Below are 24,868 nucleotides of genomic sequence, written 5' to 3'. Positions count from 1 at the left end.
CTCATTATTTCATTTTTATCTATTCCAGGTCTGCTGGGAATACAAGATCTTTCTAAGCCAGACTATGGAGATTCCGTTCACCTTCACCCTGGTGACATTCCAGTGTTTTGGGCCTCAGGAGTAACAGGAGTAGAAGCAATTATCAACTGCCGTATGTGCTGCTTAGACACTCTCTTTAAATTATCCCTCAATCTCTTTTCTCTCTCTCTCTCTGTTTTATTTTACTTTTTTTAAACGGATACTGAATTGGCTGATTAGCAGGCTTGATTTTAGGGGAAGATACAAAACACCAAACACCGCAAACAACAAAAAGCCTTTGGCAGGAGAGTTTTTGCTGTGAAATACAAGTCTACTTTAAAGAAAATTCCTACTGAAATTTCACCACTTTTGTGTATTTTAAACATTTAAATCTACAGCTCTGGCAGCATCAAAACATCTTTTTTAGCATTATAAAAAACAAGTTTAACGGCATTCATTTTTAAGCTTCTTCCTTTTAAAATATTATTTTGTACTACATTGAAGTAAAGCAATAGTAAAGGAAAAACAGGGGGAAAAAAAAAGGAATAAAAAGAGAGAAGCCAGAAATCTTTCCAAAATGTTGTCAAGAGCTAGCAAATTGATTGACATGGAAAAGGGTTCTGAAGTGTCTCATGGAGAATGTTGAGCTTTTAGTTTTCTTCAAAATTAAGTAAATGTGACACACTTTACATAAGTAAAACTTTTTCTTCTGTACAGTTTTTCTGCACTGTGTGAAGTCATTTATGCACGTATGAGCACGAAGGGCAAGAAAATGCAACAAAACCATAATAACAGTGTTATATACTTCTCTAAGTCACTAGTGTGAAATGAAATACTGTATTTTTGTTCTTACTGAAAAAGAATCCTAAAAATAATAGGCAATATATTTGGGAGACCCCTGGGAGGTTATGTGCTTTGTCCTTCTCTCCTTGCAGGATCCTTGTGGTTTCTTATAGATGTTTATCTGAACTTCTGTCAACACCTGCTCTAATATGTTCAGCTGAGTCTTTTTGCTTTCTTGTATACATTCTCTTTTCTCCAGTCCCAAATCCATGATGAAAATCCTACTCTTTCCTGGGTTCTTCAGCAAACCTATTTTCGTCTTCCTCATGCATCCTTGTTGTAGGTAAAAGAGAGGGAAAATTTGCCAATGTCTTTCCAATCTGTTGCACAAGTGGCTGTCTATCCTGCCCTTGCAGGAAGACTTCCTTGCCTGGAAGACTTTCACTTTTGTTTATTTCTATATTTTTTATAATAAAACCAGTTGTTATTAGTAGATACCAGGAAGCTTTTGGATAGTTTTTATTTTGCTGTGCTACTTTCTCAACTAGGACATTTAAAATCTGCCACACCACCAGTACCCATGCTTAGATGAACCTGCAGGCTTGTCACAAAAAAACCGTCTGCTCACAGGGTTTGGTGAGGTATGGTAAACCTCAACAACCATGTTCACCAGGTGCTTTAAGCTGCTAGCCATAGAGTCCCAACAGCTGTAGCTCAAATCAAGCAATTATGTACTTAGTAAAGAAATACCTTCTTCATTTTCACCTTCCTAACAAAGTTTTGCTTGTTTAAGTATACCAGTTATGATTTACCTAACAATGTACCAATTTTGCCAAATCAAGTGTTACCTAGATCCAGACTTTCAGAGTCAGTAAAAAGACAGGAAATATTTTCAGCTTAGGAGGCTACTGTGCTGTCAGGTCTAAAGAAGCTTATTTTTCTTCAGTGTTTTAGAGGCTACTCATATTTCCTTTGCTAATGTTTACTGGTCCACTTCTGTTACTACTCCTTGCCAGTTTAAATTGCCATGGTTTAACCCCAGCCAGCAGGACCAGGGAGAGAACTGGAAGAGTAAAAACTGGAAAACTCATGCATTGAGATAAAGACAGTTTTGTAGGGAAAGCAAAAGCCATGCATGCAAACAGAGAAAAATAGGGAAGTAATTCACTTCTTCCCATGGGCAGGCAAGTGTTCAGGCATTTGCACGAGACCAGGCCCCCATCACAGGACATGGTGACTTGGGAAGACAAATGCCATCACAACAGACCTTTTGGAAGGGCACCAGAGTTCCATTCTTAGGTTGCCTCAAGTTTAGACAAAAGAGGACATTGTGGAAAAAACTGATCTCAACTACTCACATGAGCTTTTTAAAAGTGAAAAACATTTCAGAGGTACATGTGTACATTTCTTTCTCAAAATATATTAATTGCTCCAATGTAACTTAAAATATCACCTGTTTTTAAGTGTCATCAGGCAAGGACTGTTGTTATATTATGTAGCTTTTTGAAATTTTATCATCTCTATTATTGTTACATTGCAATAATAATATTTAACTGAAGTCTTTTCATTCATTTTAGGAGCTCCGTTAGCTTTTACTCATTCTCCTGACTGCACATTCATTACCAACCTAGAGAAAAGTAATGTCAGATCCTCAGCAGGAGTCCCACAGGTCCACTGCATCTCTCAAGATCCACTGCATTTCAGCATTGTGTCAGCAGAAGCAGCCCAAAAGATAAAGACTCTAGAGACCCTAATTGGAATAGATCCAGGTATAAACAAAACCTGTCTCCCTTTAATGGATTTGTTATGGGGTAGATACCACCTATCTGCCTTTTTAGATATTTTAAATTCAAAAACACAGTAAGACTCTAAAGGGGATTTTAAGAATTCTTTATGGAATACAGTGAGTTTATATAACTATGTCTTATATTTTCTGTTACTGTAGTTAATATCAGAGTCTGGCCAAAATCATTCATTGTGGACAATGGAATATCTGATCTTGATGACTATATGCTCCCAGAGTACACAGAAGCAGACTGGAGAGTCCACAGGGAATAAGAACTGTTACTGAGTAAAACTGAAATTGGTATGTGAAGTACAGGGCACCTCAGCTTGCTGGTAACAGCTACATGGGTATTCACTATGGAGTAAATAGCACATTTCTTTACATATATTCACGACTACTGTGGTCCTACCAGAGAATTCCAGTAGCTGCATGTGTTTTTCAAACACTACTCTCTGACGGGTGGAATTATATTAATTTCTGCTGACGTACCCATCACTGAGGTGTTGTATGATGGACCAAAGTGACCAGGTCACCACAGAAGGTTGAGTGGTGAGGCTGCCCGGGTGTGCAAGGAAGAGAGGAAAGTAAAGGCACACTGAGTAGTGCAGCCATTCCTAAAATACACACTGAGTTAGTCCCCTCTGGCTGCTGTAAAGTCTGAGCTCAGTGTGCCATAAATTTTCTGAAATCCTCTGTAGGCAGTAGTGGAAAACAGCTTACGCCCAGCACTCCCAAGCTCTGGGTTTGGGCTGTGTGCATACATTTGGGTCTGTTTATTTTTACTCACAAGGCCTCTCCTTTCCCACTCTCTGGAGCTGGCTTGGCATGATGCCATGCTCTGCAGAAATACAGGACCTAACTTAAAAGTTAGCTCATTTTATTGCTAAAGGAGAGTACAGTACTTTGTCTCAGTTAATATACCCCACTTCTCAGAGACTTGTATTCTGCTTATGTTAACTTTAAGTTTTCTGAACTTTTTTCTCTGTCCATTATCTGTGTATTGCCTGTGGATTATTTAGGAAGAACAGAGGGAGAAATGCCAAAGGGGAAATTGAGGACAAAAAGAGGAAAATGTGGGGGTCAGGGGAGCAAGAAGGATGAGTCTATGAGGAGACTGGAAACACCAGTGAAGACTTACCTCTATAAGCCCATCATGCTGGTACTCTTGGTTTTCTTGAGTACTAGCAAATTGAAAGAACTGAGCTGTAAACTTTTTTCCAAGTGATGGGAAAGGAACATGGGATAGGAAGTGTTTGAACAATGAAAGCCATACCCAGATAATAGTGTTGCCTATTTAGGGACTGACCCATGAGAAGAGACTTCTGTTAATATTCACCTATTTCTCAAGGTCTGATAACGTGGTTCTCTGCTACAGGAAGTGTTACAAGAACTTCTGGTAGTCATGTAGATACCACTGTATTAACTGAGTTTATGAAGTCCCCAGGAAACTTACAGTATCTCTGAAACCTCACTTCTGAGGTCAATAATTTCATTAAGTGAAATTTATTTGGGAATTAGCTCTTCCCGAAGGGGATGGAGTTAAATAGAGACAAAGGATCGGTTCATACATCTGAAGTCTGCATCAGAACCTCTGTAAGGTCTGGGATGCTTGAGTTGCAATCTACCTTCAGTAGCTAAGCATGGTCTAGCAGGATTGTCAAAGCAAAACAGAGGGCCTAAGGAAAGAAAACAATATGCAATAAGCTCTCAGAAAAAGCTATTTACACTTATACCTAGAAATGCTAGGTATAATAACTTTCAAAAGCTGCAATTCTTAACCTGGAAGCACAGCTCATTGTCTTAATTACTCATATCCTAGAGCTTCTTAAATTTCCTGAGGAAATTACCCCAATTCCTGCCTTGAGAACAGGTTTTTCTCTCTTTTGTTTTTAACCCATTTTATGTCACTCAAGGATGTACTTTCACCCAGAAGGAAACTTCAGAAGGAGAGCGATCCACTGAAGCGTACTGCTCTCTTTAAAACCTCTTGTCTAGGCCAGCGGGGTATTGGGCACCTGCGGCGCCAGGGTGAGCTGCTGGGGGCCTGCCTGGCCCTGTCGCACGCGGGCTCCGTGCTCATCACCACGGGATTTCCCACCCACTGGAGCCACCAGCCGCCCGAGGAGAACGACGGCCCCCCGGGAGCCCTCGCCATCGCAGCCATGCTGCAGGCCCTGGGGAAACGGGTTGCCATGGTTACAGACCAGCGAGCCATGGAGCTGAATAACAAGATTATTGAAGAAGCTGTTCAACTGGGTAAGAGACATGGGTTTTTCAGTTTTTTATCTTGCTTATTTGAGCACAGGTTTGCTTCAGTTTTAATCTGTCACTTAGTACGGGACATTTTTTTTTCCCCAGAGAATGAATCAGAATTCATCCTCTAAGCTCTGCTCATCGTTGTTGCAATGACATTTTGTTAACCTAGCTGGCAACAAGTTAATGTGTACATATCTGGGTGCCAATTCTGGATGGGTTGCTTATGATAAATTCTGGATGGCTGTTATTCTTGTAGACCTGCTTTCTACTTCAAGGTCCCATTTAACAGCGTTTACATCTAAACAAGTATAGGGATATAGGGATCTCATCAAGAACTGTGTAAAGACCTTGAATTCTTACTGTTCTAGCAATTTTGCTTATTTTTTTTTTTAAGTTACTCAAAGATACATTATTAAAAAAAAAAAAGTAGTATCTGAATTTCATTTTGCTTTCCTGTAGGAATCCTGAAGAACCCCATCCCTCTATTGAGTTATCAAAGGGAAAGTGCCAATTCAGCTTTAATGTTTTTGTGTGAGAATGGGAATCCTGGAAGACCTAGGTATGTGTATTCAGTTTTTGAGAATGGGTCACATCTCTACTATGCAAAATTATAACAAAAATAAGGACCATGGTCTAAGAAGGCACAATGGCTGCAAGTAAATCCTTAAGACTTTGAATGTACAGAACCAACTTGGAAGCCAAACACTGTTATTGGAGCATACACAGAGTACAGAATTCCACATTACTCTGCAATTATGTACTTCTGAAGTACAAAAAAGAAACAATTCTTGATATATCAATAGTCCTTTTCCTTCAAAAAATTTCTAAAATATTTTCAGCTGTTATTGTATAAATATATATCACACACTATATATTATTTTACCAATTTTTAAATCAGTGAGAAGATCAAAAATTATTATATCAAAGTCAGTGAAAGAGCTAAGAAAAGTGTGCTGTGTAAAGTGTGTATTTTCTAGAGCTTTAGCTCTAGTCTGACAGCTAGGGAATCTGATCTGACTTAATAAAATGTCATGTGTTTGTAATGGTGTGATTAGGGTAAATGCACTGGAGAATTTGCTAAGTAGCTGTATCTCATTTCATTACTTAGCATGCAACTTATATTTCCTTGAAGTAGGCATACATTGCTCATTTTTATTGATCTTTCCTTGTAAAGTATTTTAATATAGTTGTCCGCAGTTTGCATTCTTTAATAAAAAGATCTTTCACCCTGGTATTTCCTTCATTAACTTATTGAATTCCCATTTTTTCCACAGGTTAGTGTGAACTGTAATATTATGCATGATACTGTCTTCATTTTTTATGTGTTGTTTTAAAAATTTCTTTTATAGCTATGCTTAATTAAAGTACAGGCAGATTATATTTAAATTGGTCCCTTAGTCCCAAAAGGCTGAAATATTTTTTTAAAGTAGGCAACTAACCTGCTAAAGGTCTCTGGAATCACTGTAGATACCCACCCACAAGAACATTAAGTAATTCAGCAGAATTAGTAACCTCTTAAGAGTAAAATCAGAGAAACAGAAGCAAAATAACTCAATTCTAACCTACAGTGCAGAACTGAGTACTATAGTTCTACTTAAAATGTGGGACAGCTGCAGTACATCTGTCTACTTTCATAACCAGCAAAACAGCCATTGACTTAAAAATAAATCCTCCAAATCTAAAGATCCAAACATTGCCTAACTAGAAACAGATGAATATTTGCCAAGCAATGCACTTTAAGCAGAGAATATATTTGCACTAACAAGGATTTAGATGATCATTAATTTTCCACTTTTTTTGCTTTCTTTGAATGCACTTCCAGAAACTAATATTTTACAGGATACTGCCTGCTTTAACGTGAAACAGAGCCAGGCCAGATGGCTGACCCAAAGGATTGCTGGCTAGGAGGATTGCAGGAACTTCTCCATTTCTTGGTAGCAAATGTGATTTAGGGGAGTTGCACTAAAGCTATTAAAAAATACTTAAGCTAACCTTTGGAAAAAAACCCCATAGACAACTACATTGAGAAATAACAAAACAGTGTCCAAGTTTTACCTTGAATCCCAGATGGTCAAAAAGTAGAACCAAGCACAAGCAGTCAACAGAAGTATTTTTCATGTGAAAATCACAGCTTTGACTTCTTCCCTCTGTCTTTTCACTCACCTCTAATCAGATTTGATCACCTGGTAGCAATAGAGCGTGCTGGGATGGCTGCTGATGGCAATTACTACAATGCCAGGAAAGTGAACATTAAACATCTCGTGGATCCCATAGATGAACTATTTTTAGCTGCACAGACCATTCCAGGAATCACAACAACAGGTAAGTGTGAGTTTGTGTGTTGTTCTCAGAAGCAAGAGAAGCACAGAGCAGGAACTCTTACTGGTAGTGGAGGGGAGCAGGAGGCAGGTGCTGAGTGGCTGCTTTCAGGCTACAGGTGTTTGTTGGGATTGGATTTGAGGGCACCGTTGCTGGAGAAAAATTACAAGTTTCTATTGAAGGATTCTCACAGCCAAAAAAAAAGAAAAAAATATTTTATTTCAAAGTTATTTAAGGACAAAAAAAAGCAAGCCCAGATGTATTACCTATGCATGTCTATGTACATACACTCCAAGTGCAGTTTTTGATAGTGACTTTATTCTCTGTTTTTTGTGTTGAAGGCAACATAGAACATAAATGGTTGTTGGATTCCTTTTTAAAGTATCGGTTTTATGATTGTTACACCTAAGTTAAAACAGCAGTCTGGATAAAATATTTGTTTATATTGTCTTTAGTAGTACATTCCTTTAGGCAGGGATTACATATTTGAATCTGTTAAAAACCTGCCTTCTCCAGCAAAATCCGTGTGTACAGTAAGAACCTTGAGATGAATGCCTTGTCCTTCCCACAAAACACATTGGCCTTTGCTAATACTTTGAATGAGAATGCTTTTGTCAACTTGCTGCTCCTCTCTTTAGGCAACAAACTTTTTTTTTCTTGAAAACTTATTTATATCTGGTTTGGAAAAAATATGCCATAGACCATTGTATAACATCCTTGTACAATCAAATGCTTCCTGCTATCATGTGTGGCCCAAATGAGAGTTTTGGAGATATATAATCTCTATAAATATTAAAATCAAATTAGAAATAAGTACCCATGCCAGACTGATTTCTGTCACTTCAGAACACATCTGCTGATTTAGCTTTTTTTCTTCTTATAGTGGACTCACTCCTATGTATTACCAAAAGCACGGCAACTTTGGCTGCTCAGTTTTGTTGTTTTTCAAATGTTTCCACAAAATTTAGAGAGCTTCTGCAGAGATAATGCATGATCTAATGTCACTCTATTGGTATCATTTAAAAGCTGTGTAGCAGAGGACTTCACTGATATTAGTTATTATTATAAAATTTAAAATACTTTGTATTTAGATCTAATTTGGGGTTTTTTTCTATTCAAAAGATGTACCTTCCAACATTCAAAAGGAAGCACTCTAGATGGCACTGTCTTGGCAATCTCAACAGAGGACAAAGATTGAATAAGTATTATATAGGAAAAGCTCTGTTTTGTAAAGATGTCTAGCAAATGCCTCAGAGCTTCATCTGCTGCTGTTAGTTTCAACTCCTATGCCTGATTTTAGGTTGTTGTTACAAGAATTTGATCCCTCCAGCTACTTACATAACATCACAACCTGATTCCTTTAGTAAAAATACCCTAATCTCTTCAAATATCTCCCACAGCAGCTCAGAGTATATTAATTTGCTGGAGTTTGAATTGTTCTGCCAGCTGAGAATTTGAATCTATTCAGCAGAATGTAGTTTGTTTCAAACATTGTCTAAATATTCAAATATACTATGAAATGTCATTAATAAAAAATACCACAGGCTTGTGAAAAAGAAGAAAAGCAGTTATTCAGATTGTGAATAACTGCTGTGAACTTTATCTAAAGAGATTTCTGCATAGAAAATGGCTTAACAAGTCAGAGGCTTTAAAGGACAGTGAAGGGATCTGCTCTGCTCTCCCATGGCATTTGTGTAAGTGGATATTCTGCTCTGGAGAACTAACTGGGAGTCTGTAAGAAAGCAATGTAATTGTTTCTTACATTGTCTGTTACCTAGTTAACATTTCTTGTTTTGTTTGTCGCATTATTTTTTTCTGTCTGTTATTTTAATTGGGTAGCAATTTCTTGGGCTGGATGTTGGGTTTTTCAATGTGTTTCTGCCAAGTGTAGTTTAACTTGGCCACTGTGGCCTTTGTGTTTGTCTCATTACTGATAGCAATGTGTTGCTACTGATGAGGATAATTTTTTTTCTGGTGGGGCTGTCTTCAACTTTCTTTATGGTCAGTAGGAATTTGGAGGCATATGACTAGTTCCACAGTAAATGAAAATATTGCACAGAATTAGGGTGGAGTACTTGAATAACCTTATAGGCTAGAATACCAGAAAGATCAAGTTTTCAGCCTACAGAAATTCTTTATATAGTGTGCTCCGTGGCAAGAAGCACTGTGTCAGTAGGTGGAGAGGGGAAATGTTAGAACATTTGTTACATGCTGATTAATTGCTGTCAAGTGTTGCATTTAAAACAAGATCTGTGGGTTTTTTTTAAAAAATCTCATCTGGTAGTTTGACCACAGACAAAGCATGAGCAATACCTGCAATTGTATGGGTACTGACATGCTAAAAACTCAGGGAGTGAGGAGCAGCCTTGAGGAATTCACAGAGTAAGAAGACATGAAAGGGTGAGTTTGGAAGGGACTCATTTTCCACATATGTCTGAAATAAAAGATTAAGAAATGTTACTGGAACCACGTATTATTTTTTTCAGCTGTCATACAATTGACATAGCTATATTCTATTTATATAGGAGCTAATTAAAAGCTTTCCAAATTACTGCATGAAAAAATGGGGTCACACATTTTCCTTTCATACAGAAGATTTTTAGCTCAGAAGACTGACATCTCCTGCATGTTTCATGAATGTAGTTTCAGAAAACAATGTAGTCAGTGGGAACTTGTATGAAAGATCCAGCAGAACTATTTTTCCTTTGCCTGGAAAGAAATGGGGCCTTTAGAAGAGGATTCATCTTGCCTATTTTCAGACATCTATATTTGAGATGTCTGCCTTGGGGTGAGATGAACTGAATGTGTGAAGGGAGTGTTTCTTTCTGCTGACTTTAAAAGCAGCATAGCTGGCTGGCTCATGGGTGGATGGCTGAGTGTGCACAGGTGAATTTCACTCTGGAGATCTGCAGTAAAATACAGTTCTCCTGAAATGTATGGAGGAAGAAGAAAACAGATGGGAGAGGAGACTTTTCAGTGGGGTGTTCTTTTCCTCCCAGTGTCACACAAATGGGATCCATCCACAGCAATAGATAGATCTACTCATTGTGCAGCCATCCTGGTGGCAGGACTCCCACAAAGACAGGAAAAGCAAAGCAGGGCAGATAGAAAAACCCCTGAGCAATGGATATATTTCAGTTAAAGAAACTGTTGGTTATTTTCATGGGACAAGAATTCATCTCAGCTCTGTTAAAGAATGTTAAGAGCAAAAATTTTAATTTTGAGTGTAAGAAAAAGCAGAACATTCTGTATGATTCTTACAAAGCAGTAGAACTTCCAAATTTATATATAAGGATAGAAGCACCAGATTATATCAATACCTGTTTGAAAAGTACTACCAATAAAGAGATTTTCAAAAGCAGCATTAACTCCCAATGGTGAAATAAATGTGAGTAGATTATTAAAGCAGACAAAAAAGAATAGCTGTTCCATGGCAAATCCTTTTATGTAAGCTGTGTGTCCCTCAGTTACACCCTACTTGACTGGATAGACTTAAGGAATCAAATAAAAATTGCTGCTGAGAAATAACTTTGCATTTCACTTAAAGAAGAAATTTGCTACAGACACATGAGATATTTATGCAGTTACTAAAAGTGTTAAATTTACCAGTTTTCAGGCCTTGAAGTGTAAATTATAAATATTGTAATTTCTCTTCTGTAACACATACTATGCATTAGAGCACAGTCACATTTTGAATTCAAATCTGATACATCCCAGTGAGGACTTGGAGCTCTTCACTGTTCTGTTTCACAGACATGGTCAGAGATTTTTCTATAAAATCTTCAAATTGAAAAAGATGCCATTCAGACTAACAGATGAAAGAGACATTTTAATTTCCAACTAAATAGCAATAATAATTTATTAATAATGATAAATAATAAATTATTTCAATATTTTTAATATATTGGTAAGAGACTAGAGGTACTATCCAGCTTTTGTAAACTGCTAGTTTATATGTTACCCTCATCTCCTGTATCTAAATGACATCTAACAACTTTATGTCCTAAATACCAGGTTACCTACAATTTTCCTGAAATTGCAGAGATCCCACTGATTTCACTAAAAACACTGTCAAATACACAGTATTTCTATTTGTGCAACAAAAATCAAGGTCCCACATCCAGTATATAAGAAAATTAAAATTAATAAAGACTAGCTATTTTTTTGGTGACTGTGAAAAATGAGAACAGTAATAGTATATGGGGCTGTGCTCTTTGTGTACTGCAGCACGTCAGTGATTTGTGTCAAACAGATGGGCAGTGCAGTCAGGCCTGCTTCTGCCCAAATCCTTATGTATACTTTTGCTTGTCTTTCTGCAATACTTGTTCTTTCTATTCTGTTTTTTAATTAAAGCTTGTAACAAGCCAAAGCTTTCTGTGCTTTCTTTATCATAGGATTGTTGGCTGATTTCTCAGGTTGATTTGGGTTTAATTGGTTTAATTTTCTATCTTCTTTGTTTGTGTTGATGTACTTGTGATAACACATTATATAGAACACTCATGTAAATCCTTCCAGAAGCAAAGTTCACTGTCTTGATTCTGTCTGCAGTTCACAACCACTTGATAACTTTGATTTCTTTTGTGTGCACACAGTGTACAGTGTACATTGCATGATAAACTTAGAGGTTGGCATGTAATAGATGATGCTTTCAGCTATTTCATTTGTAGTCTTCTGTTCCTAGGTGCTGTGGATGAAAAATGATAAACTATCTCATGTGCAGCTATGAACTATCACAGCAACTGTGGGGAAGAAATGGGATGTTTTCTAAAGGGATTGTCAGTTATATGCTGTGCTCATACTCATTTGGTCTTTTTCTCTTTTATAAAGGTATTGGAGATGGAGGAAATGAACTAGGAATGGGCAAAGTAAAAGATGCTGTAAAGAAGCACATAAAAAATGGAGATGTTATAGCTTGTGATGTTGAAGCTGATTTTACTGTTGTAGCTGGTAAGGGATTTTTGGTGGGGTGGGACAGTAGCTGATGTTTGAGAATAGAACTGACAAGGAAACATTTGTCTTTCCAAGTATTTTTTATTGGCCCTTTCCAAGTCATTCTCAGCAAATTGATCTATCTCTGTATTATTATCTCTGTGCATTTTCTGAAGCGTTAAGCACGTGTTGCTTCAGAAGAACTGACTGAAATTTGAGAATGTTCCATGAACAAAGTGCACTTAATTGGAAATATTTGGGAAAATCCTGAGTATTTTTGAAAGACCACACATTATATAAAATAGTAGAACCATAGAATCCTAGAATGGTTTGGTTTGGAAAGGACCTTGAAAATCATCTAGTTCCTACTCCCCCTCCCATGGGCAGGAAGCCTTTCACTAGAGCAGGACACTCAATTACAAATGTTAATAAGGAAGACTGCAGAAGTGATCTGTGTGGGAATTAAAATGCCTGTGCACATACAAATTTTCAGTATAATTGATAAACTTCTGTTTAGAGTGTGCCCCTATCAGGCATAAATTAGTCACATTGCCCCTTTACAAAGAGATAACTTCTATCAATAATCACTCAAGGACAAATGTATGTTCTTAATGTTCTCGATGTTCAACAAAAGTTGAATGTTACAGATAAAATTCTGTTTTACACCAGCATGAAATAAAATTCACAGTGAGAGAGAGATGTTAGCACGGGCCAGCTTACGAACAGGATGGTGTGTACTGTGCTTGGGCTCGGGTTCCTGTTCTCACTCAGGTGTCTCTGACAGCTCTGGCACAAGCAGCGGGTTTGTGCACTTGTGCTGACGGTGCCTCTTTGCAGGGGTCTCTAACTGGGGCGGCTACGCCATGGCCTGCGCCCTGCACGTGCTGCGCTGCTGTGACACCCACGGGCGCTACCTGCGCAGAGCCCTCGGCCTCCCACGCGCGCCCGGCCACAGCCGCTGGCTGCCCTCCGTCCCCAAGGTAACTCTGGGCACAGGGGCTCAGGGACAGGGAGGTGGAATGGCCGGCAGCTGCTGAGTGCTGCCCTGTTCAATACCTCACTGCACAAGGTCTTCGGGCACTTCTGGGGGCTCCTTGGGAAGGAGCAGCACACTGTCCACAGACTGCTTTCCACAAAGGATTCGAGACAGAGTGCAAATAAAAATCCTCCCATATAAATGTGTTCATGTCTTGTAGCATCAAGCAGAAGACAGTGCTACAATTTTATAGGCAATGAAAGAAATCCTTGGATTGAGATACAGCGATTAAAATTCCCTGTTTGCTTCCTTAGTGTCATTCATGATTTTATAACCCTCTGTTGTAGTGTCCTTTAGATGTCTGCTTCCAAAATCAAAAGTCACGGTTCTTATACAGTAGCCACTCCATACTTCTGATCTTTGTACCTTACTTCTGATCTTCCCCCTGTTCTAGTTTGCTGGAATCTTTCTACAATTAGTTTTGAATGTTTCTAAATTAAAGTTGGAGAAAAACTTGTACATGAATATTTTTAAATGTGTTTTGACTAATGCAGCTCTGTACAGTGTGATATTCTGGGAATGCAAAGGTTTCAGACTGAGAAAAAGCAAAATAAGTGAGAGGGGTGAGAAATGACTCTGATCTGTGCTCATCCTGCTAAGCACGTGCCTCTATTTTTAACTTGACAGTGGTTAAAAAAAAATCTGTCTATACACACACACACACACCCCCTAATGATTAAGTTAATGATTAAGATTTGCTCCACAACTCTGCAATAAATAAGGAGCTTCAAGATTTCAAGATTCAGCTTTATTAGCTGAGATTTGGACAAACCCATTAAGTGTGTGACGTCCAAGGATGCTAAGCAAAATGCAATCCATCTACCTCAGCTACTGTCCAAAACAAAGAAGTTTGTCTCCTGAGATGATGGGACATTCTGCATGAAATTCCAACAAAGCACCTTTTACATGTTTTAGAGTAGACCTCACTATTTTTTTTTAAATTCTTGCTATCTTAGTTTTTCATCTAAAGGTCATAAAACTGAAACTGATCCCAACACTTGGCATAGCCATATAGCTTAACAAAGCTTATATGGCCCTTTTCAACACACTCTTTTTTATAAAACAAATTAATTATTTTTCAGTTTTCAATGTTTTTTCCAGTTGCATCTACTGGTTTTTGACCTTTAAATTAATGCATTCTAAAATGACTGTGATCAAAATTCCTGGTAATGAGATACTGTAATTAAATGTTATATTGTGTACAGGAAAACCTTGTTTTTGTTTTACTAAGCTATACAGCTGGGAATATTAATGATCCAATAATGGGCTACTGAAAGTGCAATACTAAAATCTGTTGAGATAAAATTAATGGAAACAGTTTTGTGGAGGAGAGAAAATGACAAAATGTCTGACAAGAAAATATGATATCTTTAATTATAAATCACACAACAATGAACAGTGCAGAAGATTGAATACATTAGTATTCACGTAGTCCATTAGTATAAAAAATCAGACCATTTGTGTTTATATGGCTACTTTCTGCAAAATTCAGCTTCATTTAATGCTATAATAATTACCCTAGTGAGAGAAAGAGCAACACCACACAGATCCATCTTGGTGTTTATATTTGTGATTGTAATTGGAAAGAGGACATTTGAAGGAGTCCCTTAGCACCAGAGAGCTTTCTTATAATGTGTTTTATTTTTCTTCAAAAAATGGCACTTCCATGAATGCTGCAGGTCATAATTACTAAGTGAAGACTTCCCCTGAAACACCAACATTATTTCCCTTCAGGCTGGTGTTCAAGCAGTGTCAGGATTGCACTGCCAAACCCCAGAACTGCAGAGCTCTCCCTCCCCACTGAACAGCAAACTCAGATTGCCCTGAGTTCATGTGTGAGCCTTTCCACACCACGAGAGATGCTGCAAAGCATTTGTTCTGTGCTGAGAGCTGCAGGAGCAGCAAACAACTGGACCTCAACAATCTCTTTACCTTTATCTTTGCTTACCTAATCATTTGATTATGGTATTGGCTTGGTTTTTCAGATGTTCATAGTACTTTTACACCAAAGTGACTGTAATGAAATTCATTCATTCATACATATCCAAATGTAGCTAATGCTAACATATTACAGTCAACTCTGCATTTTATTGCATCTCACAAACAGGTTAATATATAAAGCATTTCTCCTCTTATTGAAGTCTTTATTAATGGCAACATATTACCTGTATAGTGTTTTTTAATTATGAACTATAAGAATATTAATTATATTATAAATATATATAGGTGTGACATTTTTAGTGTGCTTTATTAGCTTTGTCATTCATAAAGAAGCTTTCCCCCTTGAATAAAGCACAAACTAACATGATATTTTTCTATTAATATGATTATTTTTCCAGTTACCCACTCCCAACATAATTATTTACTAAAGAGAAAGCTGTGGTCAAATTGCAGCACTGTACAGCTAAGGAAGCCTGCTGTACATTGCGTTTGCTTATTACAAATGGAAGCTGTAGCATTTTATGGCAGGCTATGGTTTCTCAGGCACAGTTATGTAGTATTAAGCAAGCAAACTTTTTTACCTCATATAAGCAGACCAGAGAGCTCTAATATGTAAATATGTAGCACAAACTATTCGTATTAGAGATTACATTTTGTGTATCCAATTTAGGTGTCTCTTGTGACAGGAGAGATCTCCTTTGCCCTTTTGCATTTGGGTACACTCAGTGCTAAGAGAAACCTCTGTTGTGCAGAAAGATCAGTTGTATATATTTGCATTTATGTATATGATCGTTTATATGATATAAACCGATGTGCATTTATAATTTTATTAATTATAAAGTAGCAAATTTTAAGCTACCAGTGTATCCAGATAATTTCCTGAAATAGCTGTGTCACTGCTGACACCATGTAACTATGCATATTTTTCCTTTAGTAGAAAACCAGAGCATCATTTAATTTTGTTACAGCTAAGAATTAGGATGAATTACCAGGAAATAAAAGACAGATCTTTAGAAAGTACGTTCACAGAGCAGGTTACAAAATTAAACTGAATTGATCACGCAGGGCATGCTTTGCTTCATTCAGAAATTACTATATTTTGGCCATTTTACCATTAGGTAAAATACAGCCATATTGTGTCTCAATTCAGATCCACAGCTAATGTATTCTTTGTGGTTTAGGAGTGTTCCTAGAAAAAGTGCTAACATTTGATAAGAGAAAATTAGATATTTTAACGTTACTTTTTTTTTTTCATCATTCATGTGTCCAGGAGATAAAGAACTTCTAGGTTATTGTGTGGTAATGTTAACTATGAAGTGTTAAAACCTAGAGAGCTCTTTGTCAAGGACACTGGCAGGATTGTGGCAGTAGCAATTTGCATGGAAATGGCACAGTAGACAAAGCCCAGAAAGGGCTTTCCTAGTAAAGAAAGAGAGGAAAAGATAGATAGGTGAGTGTTTCAAGGTCTTATATAACCTATCACAGGGCTGGCATAGGGAAACCTAACAAGTGACCAGGTTTTTAGTTTTCTTAGACTTTCATTAACAGAATTCAAGGAATAAATTCTCACTACAGTAAATGCTAAAAAACAGGAAGTTTTACTGTGTACATTTCATGGCACATGAAAAGCAGTGCAGCTTGTGCCAGACATACATTCACTCGAAACCAGATCTTCAAATTTCACTGTTCCCTGTGTTTTTTTCAGAGCTCATTTTATCCCATCTTTTCATCTCACAATGCTAACTGGTCCATAGCTCACAAAAAATTATTTTGTTCCTTCTGTGTAGTTTTACAGCTCAACTTGGAACACGCTTTGTTATGTGCTTATATTAGTTAAGCAAGAGCATAAGTGTAGTTCTAAACAAAGCATATGCTAGTTCAGAGCATGCCAAGGAAGCACAATTTCCGAGGCTGTTTTTTCCTCACTCCTTCCCTGAGCAACCAGAATTCTCATAAAATCAATAATGAGAAGGGAAGAGAGGGCCAAAGGCATAGAGAGATCAGAGAAACTGCAGGAAAGGATAGTGAGTGTGCAGCCCATCCCAGGTGCTCTCTGTAACCTTTTTTCCTGGTGCACCCTCCTTCCCTTCTGTCTTTTTCTATAAAATTGCAGCCGCAGCCAGCTGCCTGGCTGGGGAAACCACAGATGGATTTTTGAGATACTTTGAGTGGAGGTTCCTCTGATTCTGATTTGTGCAATATAGGAACTTGAAACCAAGAAAAAATTGATTTTTCTGAATTGACACTAATGCTCTGTTGGAGGCAGTGTGGAGAAAAATAATATTCAGTGGTTAAATAGCAGTCAAGATTATAAACCATCTGACACTCCCAGAGCTCCAGCTGCTAAACATATTCTTTGGGACAAGATAGTACTTGCAAGTTGATGGCAAAATAAATATGAACGATTTGGGCAGTCTCTCCCAAAAATCTTGATGACTGCCCTTGTCTGATTCAGAATTTTAATTATACTCTGTTTCTTTGTTTTTCAAGGAAGAAAAGCTTCTGAAAACACTTGTGCAGCTCGGGGTCCGCAGTGGCAAAACTGCCAGTCTGGAGATGGAAGTGGATGGGCTGCCCTTCTACAGCACCCATTCACTCATGATTGAGCAGCTGCTGCAGGAAGCACAGCAGTGACTGCCCCTAATGATTTCTACATGAAGAGTTGCTCCCATGTCATTCCCTTATTTTTGAGGCTCTCTCAAGGTGTAAAAAATCATGAAAAGATGACTTTTTATCTCTGGACCACACACAGCCTTTCATTGTTATCTTTACAACATCTCTGTGAAACAAGAAGAGGATATCATCCACTTGGTTTACCTTTCTTACCTTTCTTTTTTGTAATTTTATAATGGAAAATTGAATTTTGTAATTTTATAATTTTATAATGGAAAATGAATATTAAATGATATTATATAATAAGGGGTGATCTGGCTTTTACAATGAAAACATGAAATTACAATGAGATATGATTGCACTGCTGTTCTTGTTTTACTAACCTCATAACTGCAACAGGAAGTAACTCTCATAGCAACTTGGATTTAAAAATACTTGTGGTGAGGAAAACAGCTACAGTAGAGAGGAAGATTCAAAACAAAACTGCAGCGTTACAGTAGTGAGAGCTGCATTGCACACTTCCTGTAGCCCCCTCTAACACGGTGTTCTTATGGTGGGGGATAGTTCGTGAAGTGTGAGGAGAGAAGGAGAAAATTTTAACTGAGCTAATGAAAATAAGGGCAGCATTGCAGATCTTCTGTGTAAAGGGTTGGCTGTGCCATTACCCCCTTTCATATTAGTAATTTGCCACTTATATATTTTGCCACTTTATGCATAATAAAGTTGTAGACATTTCAGAGTATCCTGTTCTTACCAAGAAATTAATTTAATACAAAAATAATGATTAAAATTAATGATTAGAAATTAAAGTATGATTAGAAAGGAATAAACATTTGCATTCATTATGAAATAACATTATGTAAATAAACTTTAACATGAATTCGTGTTTTAGAAGTTCAGCTCCTGACAAGACCAAGTGAAGTAACATTGAATTTTGTCCCATAGGATTACTAACACTGAAGCAGTAAGTGACAAATGGTTGTGAACTGTGCCCAGCTTTTGTCATTTAAAGCTGTAATTTTACCTTAACTCCAGGTGAGTGGCAGCACTACAGCTCTGCTGGCTGTCAGCCCTCCCAGCAGAGAGAGGAGGGTACATTTGACCACCCCTAGAGCACTGGTGCTTTACCTGTCATAAAATGGAAGTTGCCTTTGGTTGGACTTTCAGCAGCGAGCACACTTTTTATCTCTTTTCTTCCTGGCAGGTGAGTTTTATTTTCCTTCCTGGATGCAAGACAAACAACTTTTTCCGAATGAGAAAAATAATTTCATACCTCAAACACCAGCATATTTTGAACATTAATCTCCTGTGGATACAGAGCCTTTAAAGATGTAAAATAGTTGAACACATGACAGAAAAAAATCTTAATGCCTCTTAATGCCAGACTTCTGTTAGACGTTTAGGTTTATCAAAGACTCCAATGTTTATTTTCTATATAGATCAGTCTTTTTTTTTTTAGATTAATTTTATCTAAAACTTACGCAAAGGATGATCCAGAAAAGTATCTTGGAAGTTTAACAATTAGAAATATCTCTTTTAGGAGTCTCCAAACTCCAAATTAAGTAAAATACTTCATATGAATGCTTGAAATTTTTGCCAAAGCCAGTAACCCCGCAGGATGGTATATGTTCACTGCTGCACAGAACTCACAGGATGAAATTGGCATCATTTTAAAACAAGCAGCTGATTTTATTCTCTCTGCGCTACTGACATGTTACACTAACAGGTGCAATGTATTATTTCCAAGCACTAACTTTTGTCAGAAAATTTAATTTAGTAAGCTTTTGCTCTTTTTTCGCCCTAAAATACAAGTCTTAACAGTCAGTTTTCATTAAGAAGTACAAAATATAATAATTTATTTCTCTTTTACTCAAGTGTGTGCTTTTAAAATGCCTTCTTGTGTGCAGTCCCAAGCATGGCATTTACTTCAATAGCATGTGTAGCATGTCTCTAGCAAGATGTGCTTGAGACCTTAGCAGGACCCTTGGGTGAATGTGTTGTGACTGAGACAGAAGGAAAAGCTCTGAGTGGGAGTTACCTTCCTGCTGTATTGGTTACACTTTGCAGCCTAAGCCAAACAGTTACAATACAGAAAGAATTGATAAAATATTGGCCTCAAGAAAAAAAAAGGGGAAAGGAAGAAGAAAATCCCTCCTTTCTGTTCTGGGTTAGCAGGTTAAGTGCTGGGAACTGGAGCAGAATGCTGCACTGTGTTACACAAGTTTCCAACTGATTTTAAACTGCAGCAGCTGACCAAAGCTGACCACATCAAAGTTCCAACTCCACTGAGCCTTAATCCCTCAGATGACAATTCCGTGTAGTACAGCATGCTCTGCATTCCAGCTAATTTAAACAGCATGGGGAACTATAAAGAAGCAACACATAAACACAACAACAAATATTTAATCCTGGAACAAACCATGTGTGTCTTGCAGCCTGACAGGTCGTGGGGGTCCCAGGAGTTGGTGCTTAACAATGTACAAGCTCAGCACTCCAGGGAGGGAGTCCCTGCCTTACGACCCCCTTGGAATACACAGCAGATGAGATGAAAAATTAGGAGAAAATAAAGCTAAACAGTGCTAATAGTCAGGAGAAAAAAATGCAGATGTGAGGTAATTAATCCAGCTAAGTGGTCAAAATATAAAGAAATGTAAAATAATTAAACAAACCTAATGTTAACCTAAGCAAACCTAATCCTCTCTTGGGGACTGGGACACGAATCCTTTCTGCAAAAGGAGGGAGGAGAGGATCTGTAGTCTCACAAATAGAAACTGTGTGCCAAAGCTAAAGATAGTTATTTCAAACATGGTGTGAAAAAATATAAAAAGAAAATTATAAAAACATTCTTTATTAAACACATCCACTAACTATATCCACTATTGCACTCTCAAGGTGGTTTCCAGAAAACTGTTAGAATATGTTCCTTTTGGAAACTGATGACAAGCGAGGCTGTGTTACAATGACATATTCAGATAGCAGGAGTAGACCGTCTGTCTAGACAATCTTTTGACTCAAAAGCAAACCAAAGAAACAAAACTGACTGTACTGCTGGAAGTTATCAGCTCTGGGATGCAGAGAGGTGTTTCAAGGAAACACCAGAGAATTGAAAGGACAAGGCAATATTCACAGTGTAACAGCTACAGGTAAAAGGAGGTGTGATAAGCAGATTGCAAAGAAGAATCACACAGGATTCATTTGTGCAACAAAAAAACCCTAAGAAACCTAGAGAGGAGGTGGTGGTAGAAACAATACTGTGGAGCACAACTCCCAGGTTTTTAAAAGTCATTATTCTCCACTTCTATATTTTGTTTCTGTCTAAACCAGGACACAGATCATTCATACATCATATTTCTGATACTGTATTTACTGAACAATGACCAAACCCTAAACTATATTATCTGAGGGCAAAACCTCGGTTTAAACAGAATTCTTTCAACAGTTTCCCTGACAAATGCATTGTTATTTAATTGCCTGCATGGTTTGTGCTGCAGAAGATACACAAATTGCAAAGGACACAATCAAAACCTTAGCAAGGTGTAGTAAAATTTAGATGTAAATACACATTCATGAACATAGGGACTCAGAGAAGCACATAGGGTCAAAATGCCTCACTTACTACCAACCTCTTGTTCTCTTCTGAGTCAGCAAACCAAGTTTTTGACACCCACTGGAGCCCAGTCTCCTACTCCCAGAAGTCTCTAGGAGCCTTACCATGAGGTCTAACAGTCTGAGGCTCAACAGTGAAATAGCAGCCTGAAGGTTCAGCAGGTGCTGAGCTCCTTGTGCATGTTCTCCCATAATGTCTTAGGAATCTGGTTCTGGTGTGGCCTCTGCAGGCTTTGAAACTTGCAGAAGGAGATGTTATTTCAGAGAGTTGCACAGATATTGCAGAAGTGTTTATTGGGCGCTTTTTTTAAGTATATATGGAGATTTTAATTTTTTTTTGGCTCTGACCTTTTCAACAGATGATGACAGCTTGTAGAGAATTACTTTCTCTAGATGCTACAGGGGCAAACAGAAAGCAGCTAAAGACGAGTTCACCAGAACTACACACTGTGAGTACTGGCTTATTGCAGTCAGTGCAGTCATCAAGACAAACAGGTCTTAAGTGGCAGCACAACAGATATGTGATTATAACTGAACTGACTTAGCACAAACTTTCCTCGCTATTGCCAGCGTCCAAGCACTTCTAGAAACAGCTTCACTGGACAGCATTGCTCATAAGCCTTTGGGAGGTCACACTGCTGTAATACATGAAAAATTCAGACAGACACACAAGCATGGTCATCCATAGCTGCAGGTGTAGGATTATGGTCCTTTTGATTAATGCTATAGGCTGTCTGCATTAGTTGTGAAGCAGTCCTTCATTCCAGCACCATCAAGTGGTATTTGTAATAACCCTGGTTGTTGTTCATGCTGTTTTCTGTTGGGAGTTTCAGTAGTGTTTAGTGGATAGGATTCCTTCGTCTCAGTACTCAGATGGCCTAAACATGTTAGACAAGAGTCTCTCATCTTGACAAAGTTCTGGTAAGTGCTTTCACTGGAAAAACAGTACAATACTGGGTCAGCAACACAGTTGAAAGTAGTTAACAGGAGAGAAATATGGTAAACATTAAATATTTTCTCAGCAAATGAGCAGCTGTTCTCCAACAAGCTACGAACTACAAGTAGGATGTGGTATGGTCCAAAGCAGACTAAAAATATGAAAACAGTGCTTGATACCAGTCTTTTAATTTGTATTTTCTTCTTCTTCTGGGTGCCAGGACTCTTGTGGACAACTCGTAAAATCCCACAGTAGGAGAAGGCCAGCAGAAAGAGGGGGAAAAGGAAGCCAGCAGAGAAGCGATAGTAATTGACATTGTGCTCCCATTTCTTGATGGGGTAATGCTCAAAGCACACCAAGTGGCTCTCAGCATCCATGCTGATCTCCCCGTGTGTGAAGACAAAGCAGCAGGTGATAATTTCTTTGGCCCAGATGATGCTGCTCACAATGGCAGCAGCCTTCATGGTCCGGAAGCGCTGGAAGCGAAAGGGGTGCACCACGGCCAGGTAGCGGTCGATGGAGATGCAGCACAGGAAGCCCACGCTGATGTAGATGTTCTCATACAGGATGATGCCACAAACTTTGCACAGCAGCTCATCGTAGGTCCAGTTGTCATGCTGTAAAGCATACTGAAGCCAAAAAGGCAAAGAAAATATGTACAGCAGGTCTGCTATAGTCAAATTGCAAAGGTAAATACCTAATTCATTTTTAGCTTTGATCTGTAAATACCCATAGTACAGTGACAGGCAGTTAGCTGGCAAGCCTAATATAAACACAAATATGTACACCACAGGGGATAATGTCTCGTGGATATCATGATTAATATTGCATTTCTCAGTCGCATTCTCTGTGAAATTCACCATCTTCTACTTCTCCCTGTGCATCACTCATCAGGGTCCTCAATGTAAGACTTAATTACATTCAGTTTTCATGTAGAGTTTATTTCTTCCACAAGCCCTTAGGCTGAAGTGATGACTTGCTGCAGGATGTTAATAACCTGAAGATAAACACAAGGAAATCTTTAGAAGGGATACAATTCTTAAATACATAGTACACTTTTCAGAAAGCTGCCTTCTCCTTGCTCTAAGTCTTTGATAAAGCCTCTCTGGGAAATCAAGGTTCACATAACTCCTAGTATGTAACAGAAAAGTGCCAGAAAATTATGTAATCCAGAATCACAAAAAAAGTTACAAATATTTGTTGTTTTAGCATTGGAGGTATCTAAGATATGAAGAAATATCATCTCTGGTTTACAGATGGGGCAGAAAAGCAGTAATCAGATTTGTCTACAATGGAAAAGGTGTCTCTGGTAAACCAGCAGTCCACACAGACTTCCTTGGAGGGTGTAGGGTGCACAAAACTCTTGATTATTAATTTCTATTTCTTAAATTTCCCTTTATATACAAGATACCATGTAATATGCAGTTCAATTCAGCAGGATGAAAAAGAAAGGGAATTTTTAGCACTCTCTCTTACATTTACTTATAAAAACAATCCTGAAAGCAAGTTATCTTCCTCTGTTGGAAGGACATGGTGAAACTCTGGTACAGTGCATCTCCATGGTCTCAGTTTTACAGGATATGCTATTAACTATTCCTTATTTGCCATCAACTCCAAAACCCACACATTTATGACTTATACATTTGTATCTTTCCCTTTCATCTTCACTGAATATGAATGCAATTGTTTTCACCTGAAGAATCTGGTATACTGCAAACACATACCCATAGAAGCCATTGCTATGCTATGCTATCCTGAGCTATACTGTAACTGTTTAATACACAAAAACCACTGCTGGATTAGCAGTGGATTAGCACTCAGGTCAAACCTGGACCCAGCTCACAGTGGTGAAACCCTCAACTAAACAATGAAATACCCCATCCAGCATTTTATCACCTCGTGGTATGTTCACATGGGCACAGATGCTCAGCACTGGAGGAGAGCAGGGCAAACTGTGCCTGCTCTGAAGGGAATGCATGTTTGCCTGGTGGTGCAGAACAGCAAGACTGTATTTCTTTCAATCTCTCCTCAGAAGATTCGGGGATGTTGGGTGTACCTTTGTAAGGTAGCAATGGTACTCCTGTGTACTCTTTCACAGCTTCAGACACTATGGATTCAAAAGAAGCACTATCCAAAGATAAGGCCTTGCTGCTTTTTCCTGTGTGCTATGCAAATTTGCATTTTTGTGATCATCTTCTGTCCCATCTAGGAACATAAAATTTCTTCCAATGCAATGCTTACAAAAACATGACCACACTACAGTAAAATTACTGTCAGCTTTAGCATTTGAAGATGTTACTGTCAAATTATATTTTTAATACTTTTTTTTTTAATAGGGATAGATAGGCTTTACTCCTGTAGAAAGTGAAAAAAGTCACTTGCTTTAAGCCAGAAAATAATTGCCTGGCCAAAATAAGTGATAAAATCTGTAAAGAATTTAATTTTTTAGCTTCAACCAGCATAGTTCCACAGAATTCACAGCAAACACATACAAATAAGAATTGGGATGTGGTTTTCATCTCTTTACTTTTGCTTTCCAACAGAGGGAAAGCAAACCATCCCTGGTTTTGGTAGAAATATCCTTGGGAACTCAGAAACTTTCGGTCATGAAACAACAGGCCAAGGTAAGTTCATCTCCCTCAAA

At 38.0% G+C, this 24,868-nt stretch overlaps 2 protein-coding genes across 18 annotated transcripts in view; one reads left to right on the top strand and one right to left on the bottom strand.

Moving 5' to 3' along the window:
- DGLUCY (D-glutamate cyclase) overlaps positions 1-18,423 on the top strand; it is a 48,249-nt gene extending 29,826 nt beyond the window's left edge. For all 9 annotated transcript variants that reach the window (XM_064423584.1, XM_064423589.1, XM_064423585.1 and 6 more), the window contains 8 exons: positions 29-151; positions 2,379-2,570; positions 4,583-4,843; positions 5,303-5,402; positions 7,017-7,165; positions 11,990-12,109; positions 12,929-13,071; positions 17,559-18,423. In XM_064423584.1, coding sequence (XP_064279654.1) covers positions 29-151; positions 2,379-2,570; positions 4,583-4,843; positions 5,303-5,402; positions 7,017-7,165; positions 11,990-12,109; positions 12,929-13,071; positions 17,559-17,702 — 1,232 coding nt within the window. In that variant the 3' untranslated portion in view covers positions 17,703-18,423. The remainder of the gene's footprint in view (positions 1-28; positions 152-2,378; positions 2,571-4,582; positions 4,844-5,302; positions 5,403-7,016; positions 7,166-11,989; positions 12,110-12,928; positions 13,072-17,558) is intronic.
- Positions 13,547-24,868, bottom strand: part of GPR68 (G protein-coupled receptor 68) — a 33,623-nt gene continuing 22,301 nt past the window's right edge. For all 9 annotated transcript variants that reach the window (XM_064423590.1, XM_064423591.1, XM_064423593.1 and 6 more), the window contains one exon: positions 13,547-23,221. In XM_064423590.1, coding sequence (XP_064279660.1) covers positions 22,011-23,087 — 1,077 coding nt within the window. In that variant the 5' untranslated portion in view covers positions 23,088-23,221 and the 3' untranslated portion in view covers positions 13,547-22,010. The remainder of the gene's footprint in view (positions 23,222-24,868) is intronic.

Source organism: Passer domesticus, chromosome 6 (genome assembly GCF_036417665.1).
Source record: "Passer domesticus isolate bPasDom1 chromosome 6, bPasDom1.hap1, whole genome shotgun sequence".
Taxonomy (NCBI): Eukaryota; Metazoa; Chordata; class Aves; order Passeriformes; family Passeridae; genus Passer; species Passer domesticus.
Note: the sequence above shows the minus strand (reverse complement) of the source record. Positions and strands in the feature narration are given on the sequence as shown.